Raw genomic sequence first — 21,687 nt, 5'->3', positions numbered from 1 at the left:
GTGCCTGACAGCCATAGCCATTTTAGGTGGATGTGAGCTAGGACAGCCTTTATGAGTGTCCATCCCTCCCTCCCTTTGTCCCATGCTTTCCATTTGGCCCACCTGTATGCATTTTCAAAATGGTGATTGCTCCAAATGGGCAGTTGGCCTCTGTCTCATGCTAAAGCCCTGACTTTCAACCATTTTGAAGCCCACACCATGAACAGCATGTGCATATCTACCTGTTTTCCTTTCCCTCCCACATCTGTCCTACCTGGCAAATGTCATCCCTCCCTTCCCCAACTTGGCTTGCCAGCTCAAACTGGCAGCTGGCATCATGGCACTGCCATAGCTTGTATCCACCTCCTGTCCTGCGGCAGATTCGAATACGGAACACATTCAGGTGTATGAAATTCAACAGCTTATTGAGACAGTGCTCACAGGAAAAGAAGTTTGGTTAATTTTCTCACTTTACATGAGGTGGACATTGCATGCCCACAAACACTACAGCTCCCTGCTGAGGTATAAGTGCCTTGTAACATGCATTCTTACAGGAAAAGAGCTTTACCTTAGGCATTGCAAGGCTCTTAATGGCTTTTCACAGGGTTACATAGAAAGACTGGGAATATGAATTCTTCAGGCAGTGCAGAATTCTATTTTTCTCAGCAGAGTCTAAGACTGAGAAATTGCCTGATTTTGGTCCAGATGTTATTCAGGATAACTGCATGGTCATTCCCGCTCAGTATAGCACAATTCCTGTCTGCTTTTGCAACATTTCTGGGTGAATAATTTCACAGAGTAAATTGCTTTTTTGAATAAGATCATTCTTTGCCTCCTGGTTACCTGCCTTAGTGTAATAATCTCTCTGAATCCCTATAACCTTTCTGTCAACATATAAGTGCCTCCAAAGCACAGCAAAACTGCAAATCCTAACCAGGATCATAATTTCCAACTAACACCATCAGCCTCAAGGCACAACAGCAAACTCAAACAGCAAGTACCGCACAGACAAAAATCCCAGTATAGCCCCTCTCATGCACACACCACTTAACATCTCTGAGGTTCCCCCAGACTTGGAAAAATCTCAGAATGGGAAAACAGGAATGTATATAGCAATAATGTTAGCATAGCCACTCTGGAATATGAACAATAACTGCTTTTTTTTTCTTAGTCCCTGAGCCATGGCACCTGCAGAAGACAGACCCTCCAGGACAGGACCTTTATCAGCAGCTGAGCAGCTGGCTAGCCAGATAGGACAACAGAAATGGAGAACTCAGGATTAAATGTTCACAGACCTAATTCCAGATTCCTTAAAAACCCTGAAATCAATAGAGAGGTGGAGGTTGTACTTGAGGTCGGAGGGGAAAAAAAGATGGACCTCTCCAGAGAAGTAGTTGGAGTGGCCAAAAACATCGTCACAGTTACCAGGGACAGTTTTACCATAGCAAAAGACACTATGAAGTAAGACAAAGATGCATAGGCAGTACAGAACCAGAATGCTCTGCTGCAGCACATGCTGCTGTTACGACAGCAGGCAATGTAGTGCTCTACGCCAGGATCCAGCCATGTCCTGCAGTCCCTGGACAATATAGGATACTGGGAATACCAGAGGCCTTTCCTTTCATGGATCCAAGCTCAGGAAAGTGAGAACAGTTGCTCCTAGGAGCTGAGCTCTTTTGAGCTACCTAACAACCCTGATAACTTGGAGCCTCACCACTCAACACTGGAAGGCCCAAGAACAAGAAGAGACAGAGGCCAGGCATATACTCTCTATGACTTACCTCCTTCCCCTTGTGTTCTGCACTGTGTCACTTTGAATTTTTGTTTTATTATTGTTTTAATTAAAGATTTAGACTGTTTAACAATAAAATCTGTTAAAGATTAATTCATAAAAGAGTCATGAATGCATTTTACATAGAAAATCCCTACATTTTAAATACTTCTGAAAAACCCTGTGAGTTATCTAGGCACAGACACAAGATAAAACAAGGATTGCCATGTCATTCCACTTTCTCCACCCCTAAACAAGAACATAAGAATGGCCATTATAAATGTGCATAGCTTCAACACGACTAAGCCTATTTTCTTATCTTGCTTTTTAAGACTCAGTGAGAGCTGCAAAACAGGAATAGCTGACAATTTCTCCTTCAGTTATTTCTAAATTATCCAGATTGAAACATATAAAAAGTGTATTTTTAGTTATGCCTAAATAACTGGAAAAACAGTTAAACTGACTTTTTTCAAATCTACATCTCAGAAAACAAAAGCATTTTGGGCAGAGACCAACTAGGAAAATTTCAACCCCTACTGAATATGTTGGAGAAAATCCTAAGCAATTGAAAGAGAAGGTCTTCAGGTATGCGTCATTGAGGACCGCACAGTAGGTGTGCATGCTCCTGGTTTGTGCAAGATCTGAATTTTTTTTTTGAATGGCAGTGTTTATTGGAGCAGTGCATGTGCCCTGTGCAAGGGCATAGAGGACAGCATGGCCACAACTCTCCCTCCTTCAGTTCTCTCTTGCCACCCATAGCAGCAAGGTGGAACCCAGTGAGACTCTGATCCACTACTCCTATTGAGCTCATCTTTTTTCAAGCTATTCAGTGACAAAATCTATATTCACCCTTTTATTTTTTCTTTTCTTCAGTTTGGACATTCCAAAACCAACACCTCCCCCTCATACATCAGGGCTAGGCACACTTTGCCTACTGCTATGGCAGACTCCAAACCTTCTAGGTTTAAACCCTGCCTGATCTGTGACTTGACCATCCTTTCTAGTTGAAAGACATAGTTGCTACTTATTCTGTTTGGAGGAAGGTCACATCCAAAATAAGTATGTGGTTTGTAAATGTTTCTTGAGGACTCAGAGGTCGAGGGACACATGGCTAAAAATGCACTTGCTTGAGCAATCAATGTGTGCCACCTAGGACCTGGAAGAGACTACTACCTCCAAAGAACAAAGAGAGTACTCTTCAGTGAATGCTTCTTCTATTTGACAACACACCATAGAGTTGAGCAGTGATGGGAAAACAAGAAAAAAATGCTGTCAAAATTGGTACTAGCTATATCAACTCCAACCACCTTGGCACCAGGCCCAGTGGCACTGGTCATTAGACTGGCACTGAGGCCAGCTGACATTAGGTTGGCCTGAACTCCAGCAGCCCTAGCACAGACAACTTAATTATCAGAGGTAGCACTGGTCATGCAATTGAAGGGTGAGGCTGAAAGGCAAAGCCAAACAGAGCCTAGTCACGTCTTCAAACACTGGGGAAAAAACATCTTAGAAGGAGGAAAAGAAACAGCCCTTCTCTAGAGATAGGGAGTCTAAGTATTTGCCGAGGTGAGACTGACACTCAGCAAATCAGTACCAACAAAGATTCTAGCACCAACCACTGCTGATTATGGGCCTGAGATATACCTTTACAGAGCCACCTAGATCACTTCTGGAGATGTCTTCAGCATGGGGCCGATATCTGATATCAGAACTGAGTCCAATTTATTACCACAGGGCTACTCTTAAGATAAGATCTCCCTTCCTTCTCCCAGCGGAATTGGCCGGGGGAGGCAGGCTGCTGGAAATAACAGCACAGGAGAGGGGGGAAGGTAAGTCCAGTGACAAAGAGGATGTGGGCAGGCACCATGAGGCTGACAGCCCGTTGGGAATGGGTTGTTTTGTGGCATTGTGTACAAGAAGGGCTAGCAAGGTGGGGTCTCTTATTTGGTAAAGGAGAGACGGAGCAGAAGGTGGAACTCCTGCTGGGAGGAAGGAAAGTAAGGGGAAGGATAAGAGTGAATCTAAAAATCACCCATTGAATTATTTTAAAAAAATCTACAAGTTAATAGAAGTAAATTCCATCTCTGGGAAGGGAACATTTTGGATTGAGCTCTGCTTTTATGGTTTAGGATGTCAATAGAATTATCCTTCATTTTTGTGACCACACAGGGACAGTACCTGCATAATTTTCCTTTTTGTAGAGGTGCCACATAAATTCACTTATATGGTGCATTAATGGCCAGCTGGGTGGCTTGGATAGACATTGGGATACTCATTAGCTGGGGAGACTGAAGAAAATACAGCCAACAAAGGAAGGTTTTTGGAAGGACTTTCCCAGCAGAGCTTAGTAGCTCTGTAGATAAGAAACTTAAGTTGTGGTGCTTTTAAAGTGTACATCTTACAAGCTCCAGAGCTGGGTGTGCCCTATGGAGATCTTAATGTTGGTAGAGCAGGGCTCTGCTGCAGTGAAGATTAGGTACTCTATAGAGGAGGTGTCTTCTGTAAACTTCCCTCCACTTCTTGGTTTGAACATTAACAGCTCGCTGCTTGCAATCTCCTCAAGATTCCCTGTTCTTCCTCTCAACTGCTGCCACATACCCTTTCCACAGAGAAGGAAAAGTGATTTGTTGTGGTATCTAAACCTACAAATTTACTCTAATTGTGAGCTCAACTGTAAAAAGTGAGTATAAATTCATAAGATGTCACAATAACCTATACCAACAAATGATGAGAAAAGATGCAAAAGCGAGACAGACTAAATTACTCCAATCAAAAAGGGCTATAAATATAACTTAAGGACTGTGTTAAGATCATGCTTGGTAAACAGGAAGAATGTGGAGCCAGAAATCAATGAACCAAAATTAGTGTGCTGGATGTTATGCCTAATTGGTGGACATAATGAGGAAATGGGCTGTTCTACCCATCACTCCATTTTGGGGGGACTTAAAAAGAGACTTTGAGAGAAAATTTGGCTACTGGAGCAAGCTTTACCATGATGGCTGCCACCCCCACCATCTCCTGGGACCCCACACCTTTGTCATCCTGATCCTGAAAGATGTCCTGACAAGACCAGGCCATAGCGAGGGAGCCATATGACATCTCTCCCTCCATCAAGTTTGGCTGAAACCTGAACATCACCTGGGACTTTGTATCTCCCCTGCCCTATGTATCCTTTTTTCTCCCCTACCTTATTTCTTCTCTGTTCTAGCTCTCTTCCTTTTCGTTCTGTGTAATAGAAATCTGGTTTACCCAGCCAAGACTGCATATTTTGAAACACTGCTAAGCCTGTCACCAGAAAGAAGCAACTATAATCAATGCCCTACAAAGCCCAATGCTTGTTCAAGTTTGCCAGGTCTCAGAGTGACTTATAAGATTGTGTGCTGGGCCTGCGTTTCTCCAGCATTGAGGTTACAAGTGAAAGTCAGCACCAGAGACAGAAGCTGTATTTTCTGTTCTTCCCCCCCATCACCACCTTTTCTATGTGTTTTTCTTGTTTTGTCTTCTTAGAAATGGGATCAAACTTTTAACAGCAGCAGCAATAATAGCTCCAGCCCATCTCATCTGAGCAGGCCAAAGTCTTTATATACCAAACCCTAAAACTTATTTAAAACTCTTTAATGTTGGATAGTGACTGGGTAATAACACCTTTGACTCTTTTGAGCCCATTTATTCCATCTAAATTAATGCAGTAGGTTAGAGCTGATTTGTGTTAGCAGTTAGTGGTTGGTTCTCTGCTGTGCCAGGCCTTGCCTCATAATTCCAGGAATCTTGCCAGGTAATTTTTAAGGGATTTGTCACATAATTTACATCAGTTGTGGCCTTGGAGCCTTGATTAAGTGTTGGTTGCCTATATTTCTTTTGAGATGCATTGTGCTCGGCATGCTTTGTATAGCATCTTCCATACAAACGTTATTAAATGTACAAAATGTTTTAGAGAGAAGTAGTGAAGCTATGGAGTTAAGGAAGACAGAAGGCAAAGGCATGGGAGAAAATGTGTGTTCAGCAGAGAATTAAAAAGAAATGGAGAGCTGATGAGAAATACAGAAAGACTCTTAAACAGTGGCACGATTGTGAGAAGTTGCAAATAAAAGGTTCAGCTGTAGGCCTTGTGGTGTGAGTGGGTCAGTGAGGTGTGCTTGGGCAAGCTACTGGTGTGTGTGAGGTGTCTTACAAACAACAAGGGAAATCTTGAATTAGAAATGTTCTTTGAGTTGGTACCAGGGCCCTGTAACTTACTGTTGGATTTTCCTTCTAGCGCCTAAAAGTCGACTCCAGAATCGTCTGCTCTTTCACCTAGCACATAAGGTACGTATGTCTCTTTGCTCACACTTCATGTTTCTTTCTGAATTTTGTGCTGTGATTGGTGCTGGATTGACAACCTTCCAGAATGAGTCCTCACAATAGGTGCATCAGATGGATAACAGCAGAACAAATCTTCCCAATTATCAACACAACTGCATAAATTTGATTTAGAGGAACCATGTGGAGGTGTAAGAGGGGAGTTCAGAGAAGATACCTGTCTGCTAGGTACTAGTGAAACCTGCCAGTTCACTTCACATAGGCCTAATTGAAACAGTCTGATGATATTTTTTGGCTATTGCCACCTTAGGACCCGATTAGAATCAGAAACATGGAAAGCAGCTACTTCCACTTCCGTTCTTCTAAAATCATTTCTAGTTCCTCCTAGCTGGGAGCATCTTGGAACTAACAACTTAAGTGAAAAGACCTATATCTGTTAGTAATCTCCTGAGCTATTCAGTCCTCCAAAACACAGTCTTGTTTATTATAGGGAGATTTCATTTCAGCAATGATTGAAGCACCACCTTCACTTTGTTACATGTTGGTATGTTCAAGAATAATGAACCAGATTTTAGAGGACTTGATCTGTCTTATCCTAGCCCACTAATGAGAGCTCCTTCACTTCTGGCCTGCTAATGGAATTGCTTTTGTTCTATAAATAGATCACTGTTTATTACTAACAAGGGAGCTTTTATGTCCATGGCATGAACCACTTTCAAATAAGTGGCTCTGTCCATTTAAAAACATCAAAGGTTAAGAAGACAACAACACCAAGATACACTTTTTTCAGAGTAAATGTATTGATAAAATTGCATTGTCTTTCAGAGTGGCTTTTTAAACTTGACAAAAGAACAGATAAAATGCTACTGTCCTAATCCCTCTCTTTCCCAGCAAAAGTCTTTATTACATATGTATGACGCTGTGATTTTTGTGAGATCTTATAAGCAAAGCAAGGTCACAGAAAGCTGAAGTGTTGCAAGAAGTGGTATTTGTTATTCAAGCCCTGGATCTAGTAAAGTGCTTAAGCATGTGCTTAACTTTAAGTACATAAATAGTCACATTGACTTCAGTGGGGTATCAGACAGACAAACCAGCTAAATAAAAAAATGAGGCAGGGACATGCTTTGTATTGTGAGAAAGGCACACTCAGAATATGCTTAAAGTTAAGCATATGCTTAAGTGCTTTGCTGGATTGGATCCTCATTAGGGGTGTGGGCATCAGTAAGTAATGCATTATTCCCTCTGACTCATGTTTGTGCCTTGTTCCAACATGGAGCAAAGGGCTCTGTACTTAGAGAGACACTATGTTTTGCGTAAGAGAGAAAACCCAGATCCTGGCACTTTCTGCAAAAACTCCTGTTTACCCTGGTGTCCCAGCCAAATTCTAATTTGGTTAGTTGCATTCTGTCTACCTAAGTCTCTCTGCTGTGTTAATTGAAAACATAATTCTTAATGTCCTTGCCTAAAATCTGTTGTGTAGTGGCACTGGCACAAATTGGCACCCAGAGCTGTCCACACTACTATGGTGACTAAACAATCACTATGCATATAGTCTGCAAAGTACTTTAGGAGCCTTTGGAACGAAAGATACTATGAAAATACAAAATTACTGTTTTTGAGCATGGAGTGTTGTTGTGTGATCAGCTCAAGCAAGAGAGAAAGAGATATCAAGCAAAGATGAGCAGCTAGATATTTTAAATATGAGACCTATCAATTTTTAAAAAAACAAACAAACCTCCCCTAATTTAAAAAACACATTCTACCTCTAACAGCAATAGAGGGGGTTCATTATTACCATTGCTAGCAGTAACTTATATAAGAAGGGGAAGCATTGGACTGATAAGTGACTTGAGTGGTCCAATTAAATAGATATTCTTGGCTGCTTTATAATTTTGATACAATTGCAAAATTGTTTAACTATGCACCCTCCATTTTACATTTGCACATTTGTTATGTAAAATGCAACAATTCTTTTAAATGGAAACTATTACATTACATCGTATGGAATCACAGAAATTGGAGATGTGAGGCCTGGAGAAAGGGAGAACTGGTCAATGCCACAAAAAGGTACTGTGGGAATTGTTTTTACAATAGGCTTTTGCTCAGCAAGAGGTTTTGTTTTGTTTTTGTTTTGTTTTGTGGCAAGGGATGAGAAAGGGTGTCTGTCCCTGAGAACTAAGCTTTGGATCCAAAAACAGGAAATCTTTCTTTGCTCAAATGATAGTAGTAAAATCTTGTATTACAGATTTATTTTGATTATGGAGTATCTAGTCCATCTCCCTGCTGGTACCCCTACATCATGGCAAATCAGCTTCTATTATGTCTGAATCATACCTGACAGTTGTGTGTTTAGCCTTAGGCTCAGTTATTTCCAATGACGGCTTTGTACCTTTTCCCTTGACAAATTTCTCCATTAGTAAAACAAGTCTTAAAGTTAGAAAGTTCAGTCTCATTTACTACTTGTTTTGTGCCCTTCCTGATTAACTGACTAATTGCTCTTGTTTTCCATGTTGAATTCTTTCGGAGGATGTCTGTCTCTTTCTTTTTAGTTCAGTGATGAAAAGAAATTGATGAGCTTCCACCAGAATTTGCAGGACATCACAGAAGATCAGCTCAGCCTGGCATCTATTCATTACATGCGGTCTCACTACCAAGAAGCAATTGATATCTACAAACGCATACTGCTTGATAATCGGTTGGTGTCTCTTTTTCTCCCCCCTTTCATTCTCAACCTCACTGCAGTATCTCAGATGAATTTGTGTTTCCATTCCATGTAGTTGTTTGGCTTCTAAAAACTTATTTGTAGTGGTATCAACACTTCGAGTGCTTGCTCATGTCCATTCCATTATATGTGTGTGCATGCCTCTGTGCATGGTTACCGGAACTTTCTTCCCCTTAGCAGACCCTGTAGGGCCGACTTTGGTGCCCCCTGGAGCCCCGCGCACATGCCGCAGTATATGAGGCGCTGCTGGCTCTACACCCCCTCAGTTCCTTCTTTCCGCCTGTGACAGTTGCTGGAACTGCTTCAGCTTGCAGTCGCAAGTGTTCAATTCCCTTTGTTTTCAACTTAATCCTTTGTTGTTTGTTTTAGTTAGGTAGATTAGGACCTTAAGTACTGTTAGTAGTAGTAGTTAGTCACTTAGGATAGACCCGGCTGGGACTTTGCCAGGAGCAGGGTATGCCCTGGTCACTGGGCTTCAAACCATGTTCCTCCTGCAGGAAGGCTTTCCCACTGAGTGACCCCGACGATAACTGCCTGAAGTGCCTGGAGGAAGCTCATGATAAAGATAAGTGTAAAATTTGCAAGGCTTTCAGGCCTCGGACTCAAAAAGATAGAGAAATCCACCTGAAAACCTTACCCATGGGGGCAGCGCTTAGACCGGCCTCCGAGCCAACCCGTTCCGCCTTGGTACTGAGCGTGGCATCGGTGCAGAGTGCACTGTCGGCTCTGGCTCTGCCTCAGCAATGGACTTCATCCCCACCGAGGAAGAAGCAGCAGAAACAGCGCACGGAACGTGGACACTCCCCCGGACCGTCTAAGAAGGTGGGGTCAAGTACCGGACCGCACCAGGGAGTGGAGGGGCGCCTCTGCATCTACTGGTGCTGTCAACACCAGAGGCTTTTCAGGCAGCAAGAGCCTTGTTGGCCTTGCCCATGCTGTCCCCGCCTCGACCTCCGCCTAGAGAGAAGGGGCCAGTGTCACAGGGGAAGCCCGAGCTAGGACCCATTGAGTGGCTCAAGTGATCCCCGGTACAGGAGGAAGATCTCCGGCAAGCTGGTCACCTAGGGTGGAGCAGTCATCACTACGCCGCTCCCCTAGAAGTCACTCCAGGTCATGGTCACCAGAGCGCCCCGCATCAATGGGACAGGGAATGAAATCGCCCTCCTGACGCTGGTCATGATCTCCAGCACCAAGAAAAGTTTGTCCCAGAAGGCGATGCCTGTCTGGATCGCCTGCAGGGGTCCATTCCTCGGAAGAAACCCGGCACCTGTCTGGATCGCCTGCAGGGGTCCATTCCTCGGAAGGAACCCGGCACCGTTCCAGCTCCCTGGCACCAAAGAGTTTGCCCGCACCGAGATAGCGTAAAACCCGGTCACCAGAGGCTGACTTGGCACCGAGAGGGAAGTGACGCTGCAAGTCATCGATGCCCAGACGACGCTCTGGACGTTAAAGCTCATTGGAGCATGATTCCACATGTCAGCATTGGTCGCAGCATCGGCACCGAGTCTTGTCTTCAAGATCGTTGACGCCGAGAGGCCGCTCTCCAGAGCGACGGAGCACCCACACATCGATCAGGTCATCGCTCCTCTGCAGATTGGTACTGTACAATGGGAGCCTCTAAGGAAGCCCTGCTGTGGCTGTCTGATAGTGCCTTGGTGACCTCCTGGGAGCACAGCCACCAGGCGAGGCATCACCAGCAAAAGGTGCTGGAGCCCTCAGTGCAGGCAGGCCCTGGATGGCCTCAAGAACAGTGGCCACCCCAATGGCCATATTGGGGACCCTGGGGATTTCCGGTGGGGCCTGGGCCGCAGTCATTTAAGTCATCAGGGGTGCAGTCCGTGTCATTGGTACTGGAGAAGGGCCATTGTTTGCCCTCTGAGGACGATTCGGACCCATAGGAAGGGACCTCTGTGGGGACCTTTAGTCAGCGAGAGGGGGTGCCGCCTCCCACCGCGCCCCTCCAATCCTCCTCCTCTTCCCCAGATGAGGTAGTTTCCCAGGGACACTCCGTGCCCCTGGATGATTTTAGGGCACACAAAGAGTCCGTGCCCCAACTGGATGATTTTGGACAGTCTATTCATCCTGGCACACAAAGAGTTGCTCAAAAGGGTGGCCTCCAACTTGGGGTTTATCCACCCTCTCCTGGGATCCTGGTGGTAGATGCAGCCAACCAGAGGGATAGGCAGGGGCAGCTTGGTTCCACACCAAAAAACAAAGACAACAAAAAACTGGACCTGTTCAGGAGAAAGGTTTATTCAATGGCAAGCCTGCAGTTTAGAATTGCCAGTGAGCAGGCTCTTCTGGTCAGGTACAATTTTAACCTCTGAGACTTGCTGAAGCGCTTCACGGATGCTCTGCCACAGGACCAGGTGCTGGACTTTAACACCATCGTGGAGGAGGGTACCACGGCAACTAGAGCAGCACTGCAGGCGTCCTCAGATGCAGCTGATTTGGTGGGCAGAGCTGAATGCGCCATCTGCATGCGTAGGTGCTCGTTGCTACAATCCTCGGGGCTGTCTCAGGAGGTCCAACAGTCCATCCAGGACCTCCCCCTTTGATGAGTCAGCTTTGTTCTCAGACCAGACGGGTGCAAAGTTGCATGGTCTGAAGGACCTGAGGGCCACGCTCCGCTCCCTGGGTCTTTACACGCCCCAGACCTCCAGTCGTCAATTCTGTCCTCAGAGCCAGCAACAGCAGAGGTATCAGCCACGGCCGTTCACTCCCTATAGACAGAGGGACAGAAATAGGGGGGTCTAGGAGATGCCAACCACCCCCAGGTTCTTGCTGAGCCCCATAGCAAAGGTCGTCTAGGTGGTCAGGTAACCAAAGGAGGTTATTTTGATGGTGCGCCTGAGGGCAACGTTCCAGGCTGTTTCCTGCATCCCTCCCGTCCCTTTTTGAAACACCTAGCTCCCTTCAGGTCTGAATGGGAAAAAATTACTTTGGACCACTGGGTCTTTGGCTTAGTCTCAGCGGGCTATGCCCTCCAGTTTGTTTCTACCCCTCCCAACAGCCCTCCCTCCCCATCCCTCTTCAGGGACCCCTCTCATGATCAACTTCTCATGTAGGAGGTAGAGACTCTTCTTAGCCTGAGGGCCGTGGAAAAGGTTCATGAAGGGAAAAGGGTTTTACTCAAGGTACTTCCTCATTTCCAAAGCAAAAGGGGGCCTAAGGCCCATATTAGACCTGCATTGTCTCAACAAATACCTCAAGAGACTGAAGTTTTGCCTAGTCCCTCTAGCTTCCATAATCCCGTCCCTGGATCCAGGAGACTGGTATGCCGCTTTCGACCTCAAGGATGCATACTTCCACATTTCTATTTTCCCCAGCCATAGACGCTTCCTTCATTTCATGGTGGCTGGCTCCCACTACCAGTTTGCAGCTTTGGCCTGTCTTCGGCTCCAAGGGTGTTTATGAAATGTATGGCAGTGGTGGTGGTGAACCTGAGGCTCAAGAGTGTCCAAATTTTTCCCTACCTGGATGATTGGCTAATCAGAAGAAGGTCCAGGTCCCAGGTTCAGGACAGTGTAAAACTGACATGTGCCCTCAGCTGCCAACTGGGCCTGCTGCTAAACAAGCAGAAGTCCACATTAATTCCTGTGCAGCAGATAGAGTTCATTGGGGCAGTCCTGGACGCTTCCCAAGCCAGAGCCTTCCTACCTCAGCCGTGCTTCGAGGCAATGTCCACCATTGTTGCTCACCTGCATGTATGCCCTACAACAACAGCCAGGCACTGTCTGCAGCTGTTAGGCCACATGGCGGCCTGTACCTATGTGGTGAGGCTGGCTCGCCTAAAACTCAGACAGCTTCAGTCATGGCTGGCCTTGATTTATACCCTGAGCAGGCACTCCCTGGATTGGGTGGTCACAGTCTCTCCCCTACCCCCCCAGATCCTAGCCACTCTAGACTGGTGGTGGACCTCCCCCGGGCAATGTTGAGAGGTGTGCTGTTCGAAGAGCTAGTCCCCTCGGTCACCTTGATATCAGATGCCTTGGATCTAGGGTGGGGGGCCCATATAAGCGCCAACCTCGGCACACAAGGGGTCTGGTGAAAGGAAGGGAGGTGTTTACACATCAATGTGAAAGAACTGCGGGCTATTCAACTAGCATGCAGAGTGTTCCTTCCCTTCATTGTGGGCAAGGGTAGTGCAGGTGCTGACAGACAATAGAGTGGCCATGTATTACATCAACAGTCAGGGGTTCTTTAGCCCTCTGCAGGGAAGCTATTTTTCTGTGGGACTTTGCGGTGAGGCACGATTTTCACATGATAGCTTCTCACCTCCTAGGGGTGAGGAACGATGAGGTGAACCGCCTCAGCAGGTTGTTCTTACCCCACCATGATTAGTCGCTGCATCCAAAGTTGGTGTCTTTGATCTTCTGAAGGTGGGGCTCTCCCCAGGTGGACCTGTTCGCATCAGCGTGAAGCAAGAAATGCCCGTAGTTCTGCTCCCTCCACAGTCGGGAGACCAGGTTGCTTTCCAATGCCTTCCTTCTGCAGTGGTCAGGGAGTTTCATGTACGCATTCCCACCCATTCCCCTACTTCACAGAATCCTGCTGAAAATCAAGAGGGAAAAGGTGGACATTATCTTAATCACACTGGCCTGGCCACGCCGGCACTGGTTCAGCATGCTGCTGGACCTATCGATTGTCCGTCCCGTCCCGTCGTGTCGTCCCCCCCGGAGCTTCCAAAAAGGCACAATTTCCTGTCTCAGGATCACAGTCGCCTGCTGCACCCAGACCTGGACTCCCTACACCTCACAGCATGGAGGCTTTGTGGCTGAGCGCAGATGAGCGAGCCTGTTCGGCACAAGTCCAGCAAGTCCTGTTGGGTAGCAGGAAGCTTTCCACGCAGGTCGTGTATCAGGCTAAATGGAAGCGGTTTACCTGCTGGACAGAGTCCCGGGGAATCCCGCCTGGTCTCTCTCCAATACAGGTGATCCTGGAGTATTTGCTACAGCTAAACCTCCAGGGGCTAGCCATGGCCTCCCTGAAGGTCCACCTAGCAGCTATATTGGCGTTTCACCAGCCTTTGGAAGGGAGATCAGTTTTCTCCCACCCTATGACAATTAGGTTCCTGAAAGGGGTGGAGAGGCTCTACCCACAGGTCCGTGACCCGGTGCCTCCCTGGGATCTCAATCTGGTCCTCTCACAGCTCACGGGGCTCCCCTTTGAATCCATGGCTACATGCCCTTTACTCCTGCTTTCTTGGAAGGTGGCCTTCCTGGTGTCCATTACCTCAGCAAGGAGGGCCTCCAAGATTAGGATGCTGACCTCGGAGCCTCATACTGTATTCTATAAAGATAAAGTTCAGTTGTGGCCGCACCCAGCCTTCCTGCCCAAAGTGGTTTCCCAATTTCATTATAACCAAGATATTTTTCTCCCCATGTTTTTTCCCAAACCACGGTTCGCAGGAGAGAAGGTGGCACTCGCTAGACGTAAGAAGGCACTGGCATTCTACATCGAGCGCATGAGACTGTTCCGGAGGTTGACGCAGCTCTTTGTTGTGGTGGCTGGCCAAATGAAAGGCTTACCTGTTTCCGCCTAGTGCATCTCATCATGGATAATTTCCTGCTCTCGTCATGGATAACTTCCTGCATCAAGTTCTGCTACGAGCAAGCGAAGGTGCCACATCCGGGCACGATCATAGCATACTCAACCAGAGCTCAAGCTTTGTATACAGCCTTCTTAGCGAGAGTGCCTGTGCAGGACATCTGCAGAGCTGCCACCTGGTCGTCACTACACACCTTCACGTCCCACTACACCATCGTCCAGCAGATACTGGACAACGCGGGCTTCGGCAGAGCAGTGCTGCAGGCAGCTCATCCATAACTCCAGCCCACCTCCAAGGTATTGCTTGTGAGTAACCTATAATGGAATGGACACGAGCAAGCACTCGAAGAAGAAAAAATGGTTACTTATCTTGTAACTGCTGTTCTTTGAGATGTGTTGCTCATGTCCATTCCATGACCCACCCCCCGTCCCCACTGCTGGAGGTGATGGAAAGAAGGGACTGAGGGGGGCATAGGACCAGCAGTGCCTCATATACTGCGGCATGTGCACGGGGCTCCAGGGGGTGCCAAAGCCGACCCTACGGGGTCTGCTAAGGGGAAAAAAGTTCTGGTATCCGTGCACAGAGGCGTGCACACACCTATAATGGAATGGACATGAGCAACACATCTCAAAAAACTGCAATTACAAGGTAACTAACTATCTTTTTTGTGCCCTTCCCTCTGTGAGAAGGGGATAATGCAGCCATCTCTGGTTTGTCACTGGAATCAGAACTGTTATACCAATAAGGCACAAGGGAAACGTGTCCACCCCAATACCCTTTTTTAATGTGCTTTGTTCCGTGACCAATCCTGAGAACCCTCTCTCCTGTTTCTTATGAGATGCTACAGTATTACAAGCAGAACAGAGAATGTTCTGAGTGTGTCTTACCCACAATACAAAGCATGCACCTGTCTCTTTTGTTTAGTTTTCGTTTTTTTGGCTGATTTCCTGTCTGGCCCTGGTTTTTAGTTACTGAACTCTCTTCCACGAGCCAGCCTTCATAAGAAGTCCTCAGTCTTGTTTTTATTCAAGGGATCCTGTGTGTCCCTTTGAGCTCTGAGGATTCTATCCATTCCCATTTATCCTGTTATAACCCTGCCCCAGGATTCCACATTATAGCCACCAACGTCAGCCAAGGAGATTACAAGGAATCAAACCATTCTTTAATTGGCTGGAGATATTCTGTTGAGCAGCACAAGGCATGCATTTTCCCCCAACCACATCTTCACATGCATCTTTAGCATGCTGCCTATGTAATATTCTCTAGATGCTGCTGGTCTGGGAAACACGGTCCAGGAGTCAAAGGAGATCTTGGCAATGTATAAACTGCTATTCTGGAAGAGGTCAATGGTCTTTTGCCTTTGACAGGGTCTAATGCCAAATGCTTCAGAGAAAGCTGAAACACCTCCATTCTGTAATTCTATGCTTTGGGAGGAAATTTCAGCCTGACAGTCCCTAGACCAGTGGTTCTCAACCATTGGTACACAGAAGTCTTTCAGGGGGTACATCAACTCATCTAGATACATGTCTAGTTTTACAACAGGCTACATAAAAAGCACTAGCAAAGTCTATACAAACTCAAATTTCATACAGACAAAATGAGAAAGTAAGCAATTTTTCATTAATAATGTGCTGTGACACTTTTATATTTTTATGTCTGATTTTGTAAGCAAGTAGTTTCTAAATGAGGTGAAACTTGGGGTACGTAAGACAAATCAGACTCCTGAAAGAGGTACAGTAGTCTGGAAAGGTTGAGAACCATTGCCCTAGGCTAAGATGAGCTTATGCCCTGAAACATGAAGATCAATAACCTTTGTGAGACAAGATGGGTGACCACCTTCGACCAACTTCTGTTGGTGTGAGAAACAAGCTTTTAAGCTTACACAGAGCTCTTCAGGTCAGATCAACAGAAGGTGATCTAATAAAAGATATCGCCTCACCCCCTTGTATCTCTGATATAACAGGACTGACATGGCTACCACAACACTGCATATAATTAGCTTTGTAACAGTTATACTATAAATTGTTGTCACTGCAAATGTTTTTCTTATTCCTGTAAATAGCTATTCCTTTTTGGCTTGATATCCTGCAGTAGTGAATTTCACAGGTTAATTATACATGACATAAAAGTAAATACTGACATTAAGTAAATCTTTTTGAAGTTTTGTATGCATGCAAAGGAAAACAGTCAAATTGCCTTATGTACATTTTGTGGATGGACCTTAGTTCGTCAGTCCATGAAAAATTATTGCATTCTCTCTTACGTTCCTTCACATGAGGTTATCGCCAATCCCCAAAATAACAAGCCCCAAATTTCACAGGTCATTCTTGCGTGCACTAGTGCTTGGAAGAAACCAGCTCTTCTTTTACCCTCATGATGTTGGGATAATGTGTTGTGACATTGACTCAATACATGTTGATTCATGGTGTCAGTGCATGACAGAGCAATGTCTTCACATATGCAAATGTCACAACACAATTATTTCCTCCTGTCAGACAGATACAGTTGGCATCTCTGAATAGTTTTTTGCTTGTCTGTAGCAGAAGCTGAATCTAGAAAGTCATATATAAGGCTGTTCTCAGAAACTCAGTATTTGTAAAGGGAACATGGGAAGGTAAGGGAGGGTGCATAACAGACTTTAGTATTCTTTTTCAGCTCAATTTTCTGATAGGAGATGAATGCTTCTGTGAACTCTTCCTCTTTTGCCTTTTAGGGAATACCTGGCTCTCAACGTATATGTGGCTTTATGCTACTACAAGCTAGATTACTATGATGTGTCGCAAGAGGTGCTGGCTGTTTACCTTCAGCAAGTTCCTGACAGCACCATAGCTCTTAACCTCAAGGCTTGTAACCACTTCCGACTTTACAATGGCAAGGCTGCTGAGGTATGCATTGAAAAGCCCTTCTGGCTTGTGTCAGTTGAGGTCCCATGCAAGTTTATTTTCCCTATTTTATTATCTTCCTTCACAGTTATTGACAAATGGCCTTTTATCATATTGGTGTCCTCCCTCAGAGGAGGACCCCCCTATAGTTCTCACATTGTTGGGCACTTAGGTTTTCTGATCATATGCTGGCCTTTCCATTTTCCCAGTGCAAGTTTTTTTTTACATTTGTATGAATTATCCATTTGGAACAGTCATCAGGGTGGAGATGTGTTTTGTTTTCTTCCACTAACCCAGCTCATCACAGCTGGAGTTGCTTTCCATCAGTTTCAGATGTGGTATGGTTATGCACTTTTTTGCTAAGATTTTTATAGGTATAATATTTAATTTCAGGCAGAACTGAAGAGCTTGATGGACAATGCCTCGTCATCTTTTGAGTTTGCTAAGGAGCTCATTAAGCACAATCTGGTGAGTAATGGATTTGTCTACGCTAGTGGATCTCAAATTGTGGTCTATGGAGCTTTTCTTGATGGAACACCATTGAAAATTGGGAATTGAGCAGTGGAAGGTGGGGTGTTAAGAGATGATGTAAATCCATAAGTGTCACCATATAAGCAATGGAGGCACTCTGATCAATATACCTCCCACTTTTATTTAATCAGTTTCATTTTCTGATGCTTTCCTTGTCTCTATGCCAAGTTCAAGAAAAGAACCTGCATTCCTATCCTTCGGGCTGTCACTTTTTATACTTTGTCTTCTGGGGCAAAGTTGTTGCATTACACCATCGTGGTATTTTTACATTCTCATAGCTTGCTATCATGTCATGAAAATATGTTGCTTTATCCTCACAGGTATATTAGGATGCTTTAAATATCTCGTGAGCCTATCCTTGCAAGATACTTGGGATTAGGCAGTAAACTGACTGCCTATGATTTGATCAAGGTCAATATTTGTCAAATACTCCGACAAAAATGCCCTGATATGTAGATGGCAGCCTATCTTTTTAATTACATCATAGTTCCATTTTTTCATACTTTAGAACTTCATTTAATGTATTTCACATTTTTAAAATTAAAATAGCTCAGTTAAATACTTGTTTTTGTAATTAGGTATAGGTATCTTTCTAAGACCATAAAGTCTGACTCATTTTGTTACTTTTCTAATAAAGTAGTGCTTTAAAGTATTTGACCATTTTTTATGTTATTTGACCAATTATTTTTGGACTGGTCAAATCACCAACCCTACTTGAAACAGCCCTGTCAAAATCAGGACTGTTGTGCAAAAATCAGGATGGATGAGGACCCTGAACAATGTTATCTAACCAGGGTACAGTGTCAGTCAAATTAAAATGTCTCAAAATAATGGTCTCTATTTGCAAAGTTAATGACTAGGAACTCATGGTGGGCAGATACTGAGGCAAAATCAAAATATTTGTGTTTGAAATAGGAGAGACACTGGCAGCATCTGGCAACATTCCATTCCAGTGATTTTATTGCTACTCTCTTGAATGACTAATGTTTATAGTAGTTAGCTTTTATTTGATGTTGGAGAGTTGCTTAGTTTGGTGTGCTCACTAAATGGAAGAAGGCAAGGACACGTGGTATGGGTTTTAACTAGGCCACAACTTTATTTGTCAAATTACGTCCAAAGTTCCTATTGGGGGACAGCTCAGCATGGTCACTTGCACCCCATTGATCCTTTACCAATTCTTTGGGGCTCTCTCTGCAAGGGGAGCCAGTCATCACACTAGGAGGGTCTCTGCGTGCCTCCAGTTGCCCACTAGTATCCCTCCCCCTCTTGTAGGTTAAAGTGAGAGGGGGTCTTGATCCCCCACCGGCCAGTATCACTGTTAAGTGCATTGGGGGGTGGTCCTCTGGAGTAATGCTCCAGTCCCTGATTCATTTGCCTCTGGGGGTTACACACAATGCCCTCTGGATGCTCACTATGTTACCTTTTTGTGTCTGGAGCCTAAATCAGTGAATTCCTGCTCTTAGCTTGGCTGTCTCCAGCCCACCCAGTACAGGCTACCTAGAAGTTCAGTCAAACCAATATCAGTATCATTCAGGAACAAACTGGCACATGTATCAGAGAGATGCACTCCATCCTCGATGTAGCTCAGATGCACTCTGGACTATGCAGCCATGTCTGATAACTGAAGCACCTTTGGACTCCAGCCTTGTTGCTAATTTCTGATTGGCCTTCCTCCAGGCCCTGTCCATCTTTTGCCGGTGTACTGTAATCTGCCAAACTTTACGGGCCAACATCTCCAGCCATACTATCCCCATGCTGAGAAACATATTTGCCAGCAGTCCAATATCCCGCTTAGCCATCAAAATCACTTTGAGGCCAGGGCACATTCCAAGGTCATTCTCCCCTAAATGGATAATGATGATGTCCAGTGTGTCCTTTCCATGTGCCAGCCCATGCAAGAGGGGCATGAGCTGGTCCCAGTACATGTCCTGGCTGCTGTGCCAAGACAAAATCATGTCCCTCATATGACATGCTATCTTGTAAATCTAGTGCCCAGTGCTGTGCCCACAGTCCATATCCTCAGCTGTGTGTGTGCTGTGATACATTTTGTGTGATCGGCATGGGGAGGGATGCAGACATGGTTAAAACCTGTGGTGCTTATGGCTCACCCCATGCATTGGCATTCCCTCAGGCACTGCATATAGAACTTGTGGCTCACCAGTGTCCTTTAGCCTGAATCTCTGATGCACACACACCCAACTGGGTAGCCACTATTGTGTGCTCCACCCACCCCCCGCCAATGAGTAGGAGCCATATTCTCCAGATGGCAAGCCCAAGAATGACAGCCGTTTCCTAAACACTCCCACAAACTGTAATTTGGTTATGTAGGAACATTCCCCATGCAGGAACGGAACCCTCATCAGGCCTGCAGTGCTCATACCAGACACAGGTCCACCTCAACCAGAGTGGTGCAGAACAATAGCCTCGTTGACCCCTCTTTGACTGGTTTTTAAGCTGCGTAAAGAATCAACTTCCCACTGCACATCCTGTCATTTGAGAGCCCGCCCTGAAGTCTCCCTTCGCTGATGGGACCAGCTCACTGACCTGAAAGGCCCCAAAGAAAGACTGCCTTGAAGAGTATAGCTTCACCCCCCTACTCCACCCAAAAATGGCAGATCCAAGGAAGAACCTTGACTAATTGTCTAAGGACCTGCAAGGTCACTGGCTCCCTAAAGTTGTTTTGTGTTCCGGCAGCCCAGGCCCAACCCTTCAGCATCCTACGGCTATGAATCCCTGACACGGGTACAGATGACCTGCAGTAAAAGGACACCCCAATTAACCAGTTAGCTGTAGCCAGTGGTGCCAGCCCCCACCTATGTAGCAAGACCATAAACTACCAAATTTGTGGTCCTAGTATAGGCCAGGCCTTGTGTAGACCCACAGCCTCCCTAGATGCCTGAAACTCCTCAAACACCATCATATAAGCCAAAAAAGTTTGTAGTGCAAGTGATCCCTTGGTTCCAGATACTGCTTTTAGCAATCAAGATTACATAGGGCTGCAGGTATTAGGTTGGGCACCACTGTGGCCTCCAATGCTTACATTCAGAATCAGTCAACCTGCAATCAAGAAAGAGTGTCGGCTATATCGTTGTTAAGCCCAGTTATGTACTTGGCAGTGAAATGAATACAGCATTTAAGGCAACGGAGAATGAAAGGCCTCACCAACTTATTACTCTGGCTGATTTAGTGGACTGAGAATTTACTGCATGAACTCTTGATTGTTGCACCAAAATGTGACCCTCTTCTCCTGGAACTCCCCATCCCAGAAGGTGACTGCCACCAGAATGGTGAAAAACACCAGGAATGTGATGTCTTTCAAAACTCAAGACTCCCTCCACTCACGGTGCCACTCATCGGCACACCAGTGCCCTCTGAAATACAAACCAAAACCTATCCCTCCCACTGCAACCAAGTGGACTTGCAAATCAGCCTCAAGTGGTGGTGGTGGGCGGAGGGGGGACATTTTGCCCTGCAGCTCTTGAAAAATCTGAAGCAGTCCCTTATGCTTGCCTCTCCTGGCCCTGCCCGAAAACAGAAAATTGTCCAACTAGTGTGTCTCCTTTTGGCATCCTGCACACTTCCTGACAGCCCAGTCCAGCATTGTAGTCACGAGAGTGAAATACTTGCTAGCTGCATGGAAACTTTAAAAAAACATAATAAATAGAGGCTCAAATTAAATGTATACCCAAAATTAAAAAGACAAAAAAAAATGCCACCATGGTAAACAATGGAATAAAAGAAGGTGATTAGAGGCAAAAAGGAATCCTTTAAAAATTGAAAGTCAAATTCTACTGAGAAAAATAGAAAGGAGTAAAAATTCTGGCAAGTCAAGTGTAAGAATATAATTAGGCAGGCCAAAAAAGAATGTGAAGAGTAACTAGCAACAGACACAAACAATAACAGCAAAAAAAATTTAAGTACATCAGAAGCAATAATCCTGTCAAACAATCAG

At 45.3% G+C, this 21,687-nt stretch overlaps 1 protein-coding gene across 2 annotated transcripts in view; it reads left to right on the top strand.

Moving 5' to 3' along the window:
- Positions 1–21,687, top strand: part of IFT56 (intraflagellar transport 56) — an 81,278-nt gene that overhangs the window by 11,131 nt on the left and 48,460 nt on the right. For both annotated transcript variants that reach the window (XM_067559653.1, XM_067559654.1), the window contains exons 5-8: positions 6,006–6,055; positions 8,599–8,744; positions 17,036–17,207; positions 17,598–17,672. In XM_067559653.1, the coding sequence (XP_067415754.1) occupies positions 6,006–6,055; positions 8,599–8,744; positions 17,036–17,207; positions 17,598–17,672 (443 nt within the window). The remainder of the gene's footprint in view (positions 1–6,005; positions 6,056–8,598; positions 8,745–17,035; positions 17,208–17,597; positions 17,673–21,687) is intronic.

The sequence above is a fragment of the Emydura macquarii genome, unplaced genomic scaffold (genome assembly GCF_026122565.2).
Source record: "Emydura macquarii macquarii isolate MOO-44397 ecotype Brisbane River unplaced genomic scaffold, CSIRO-AGI_Emac_v2 contig_2205, whole genome shotgun sequence".
In the NCBI taxonomy this organism is placed as follows: domain Eukaryota; kingdom Metazoa; phylum Chordata; order Testudines; family Chelidae; genus Emydura; species Emydura macquarii.
The sequence above is the reverse complement of the archived record's forward strand: the minus strand, read 5'-3'. Positions and strand labels throughout refer to the sequence as shown.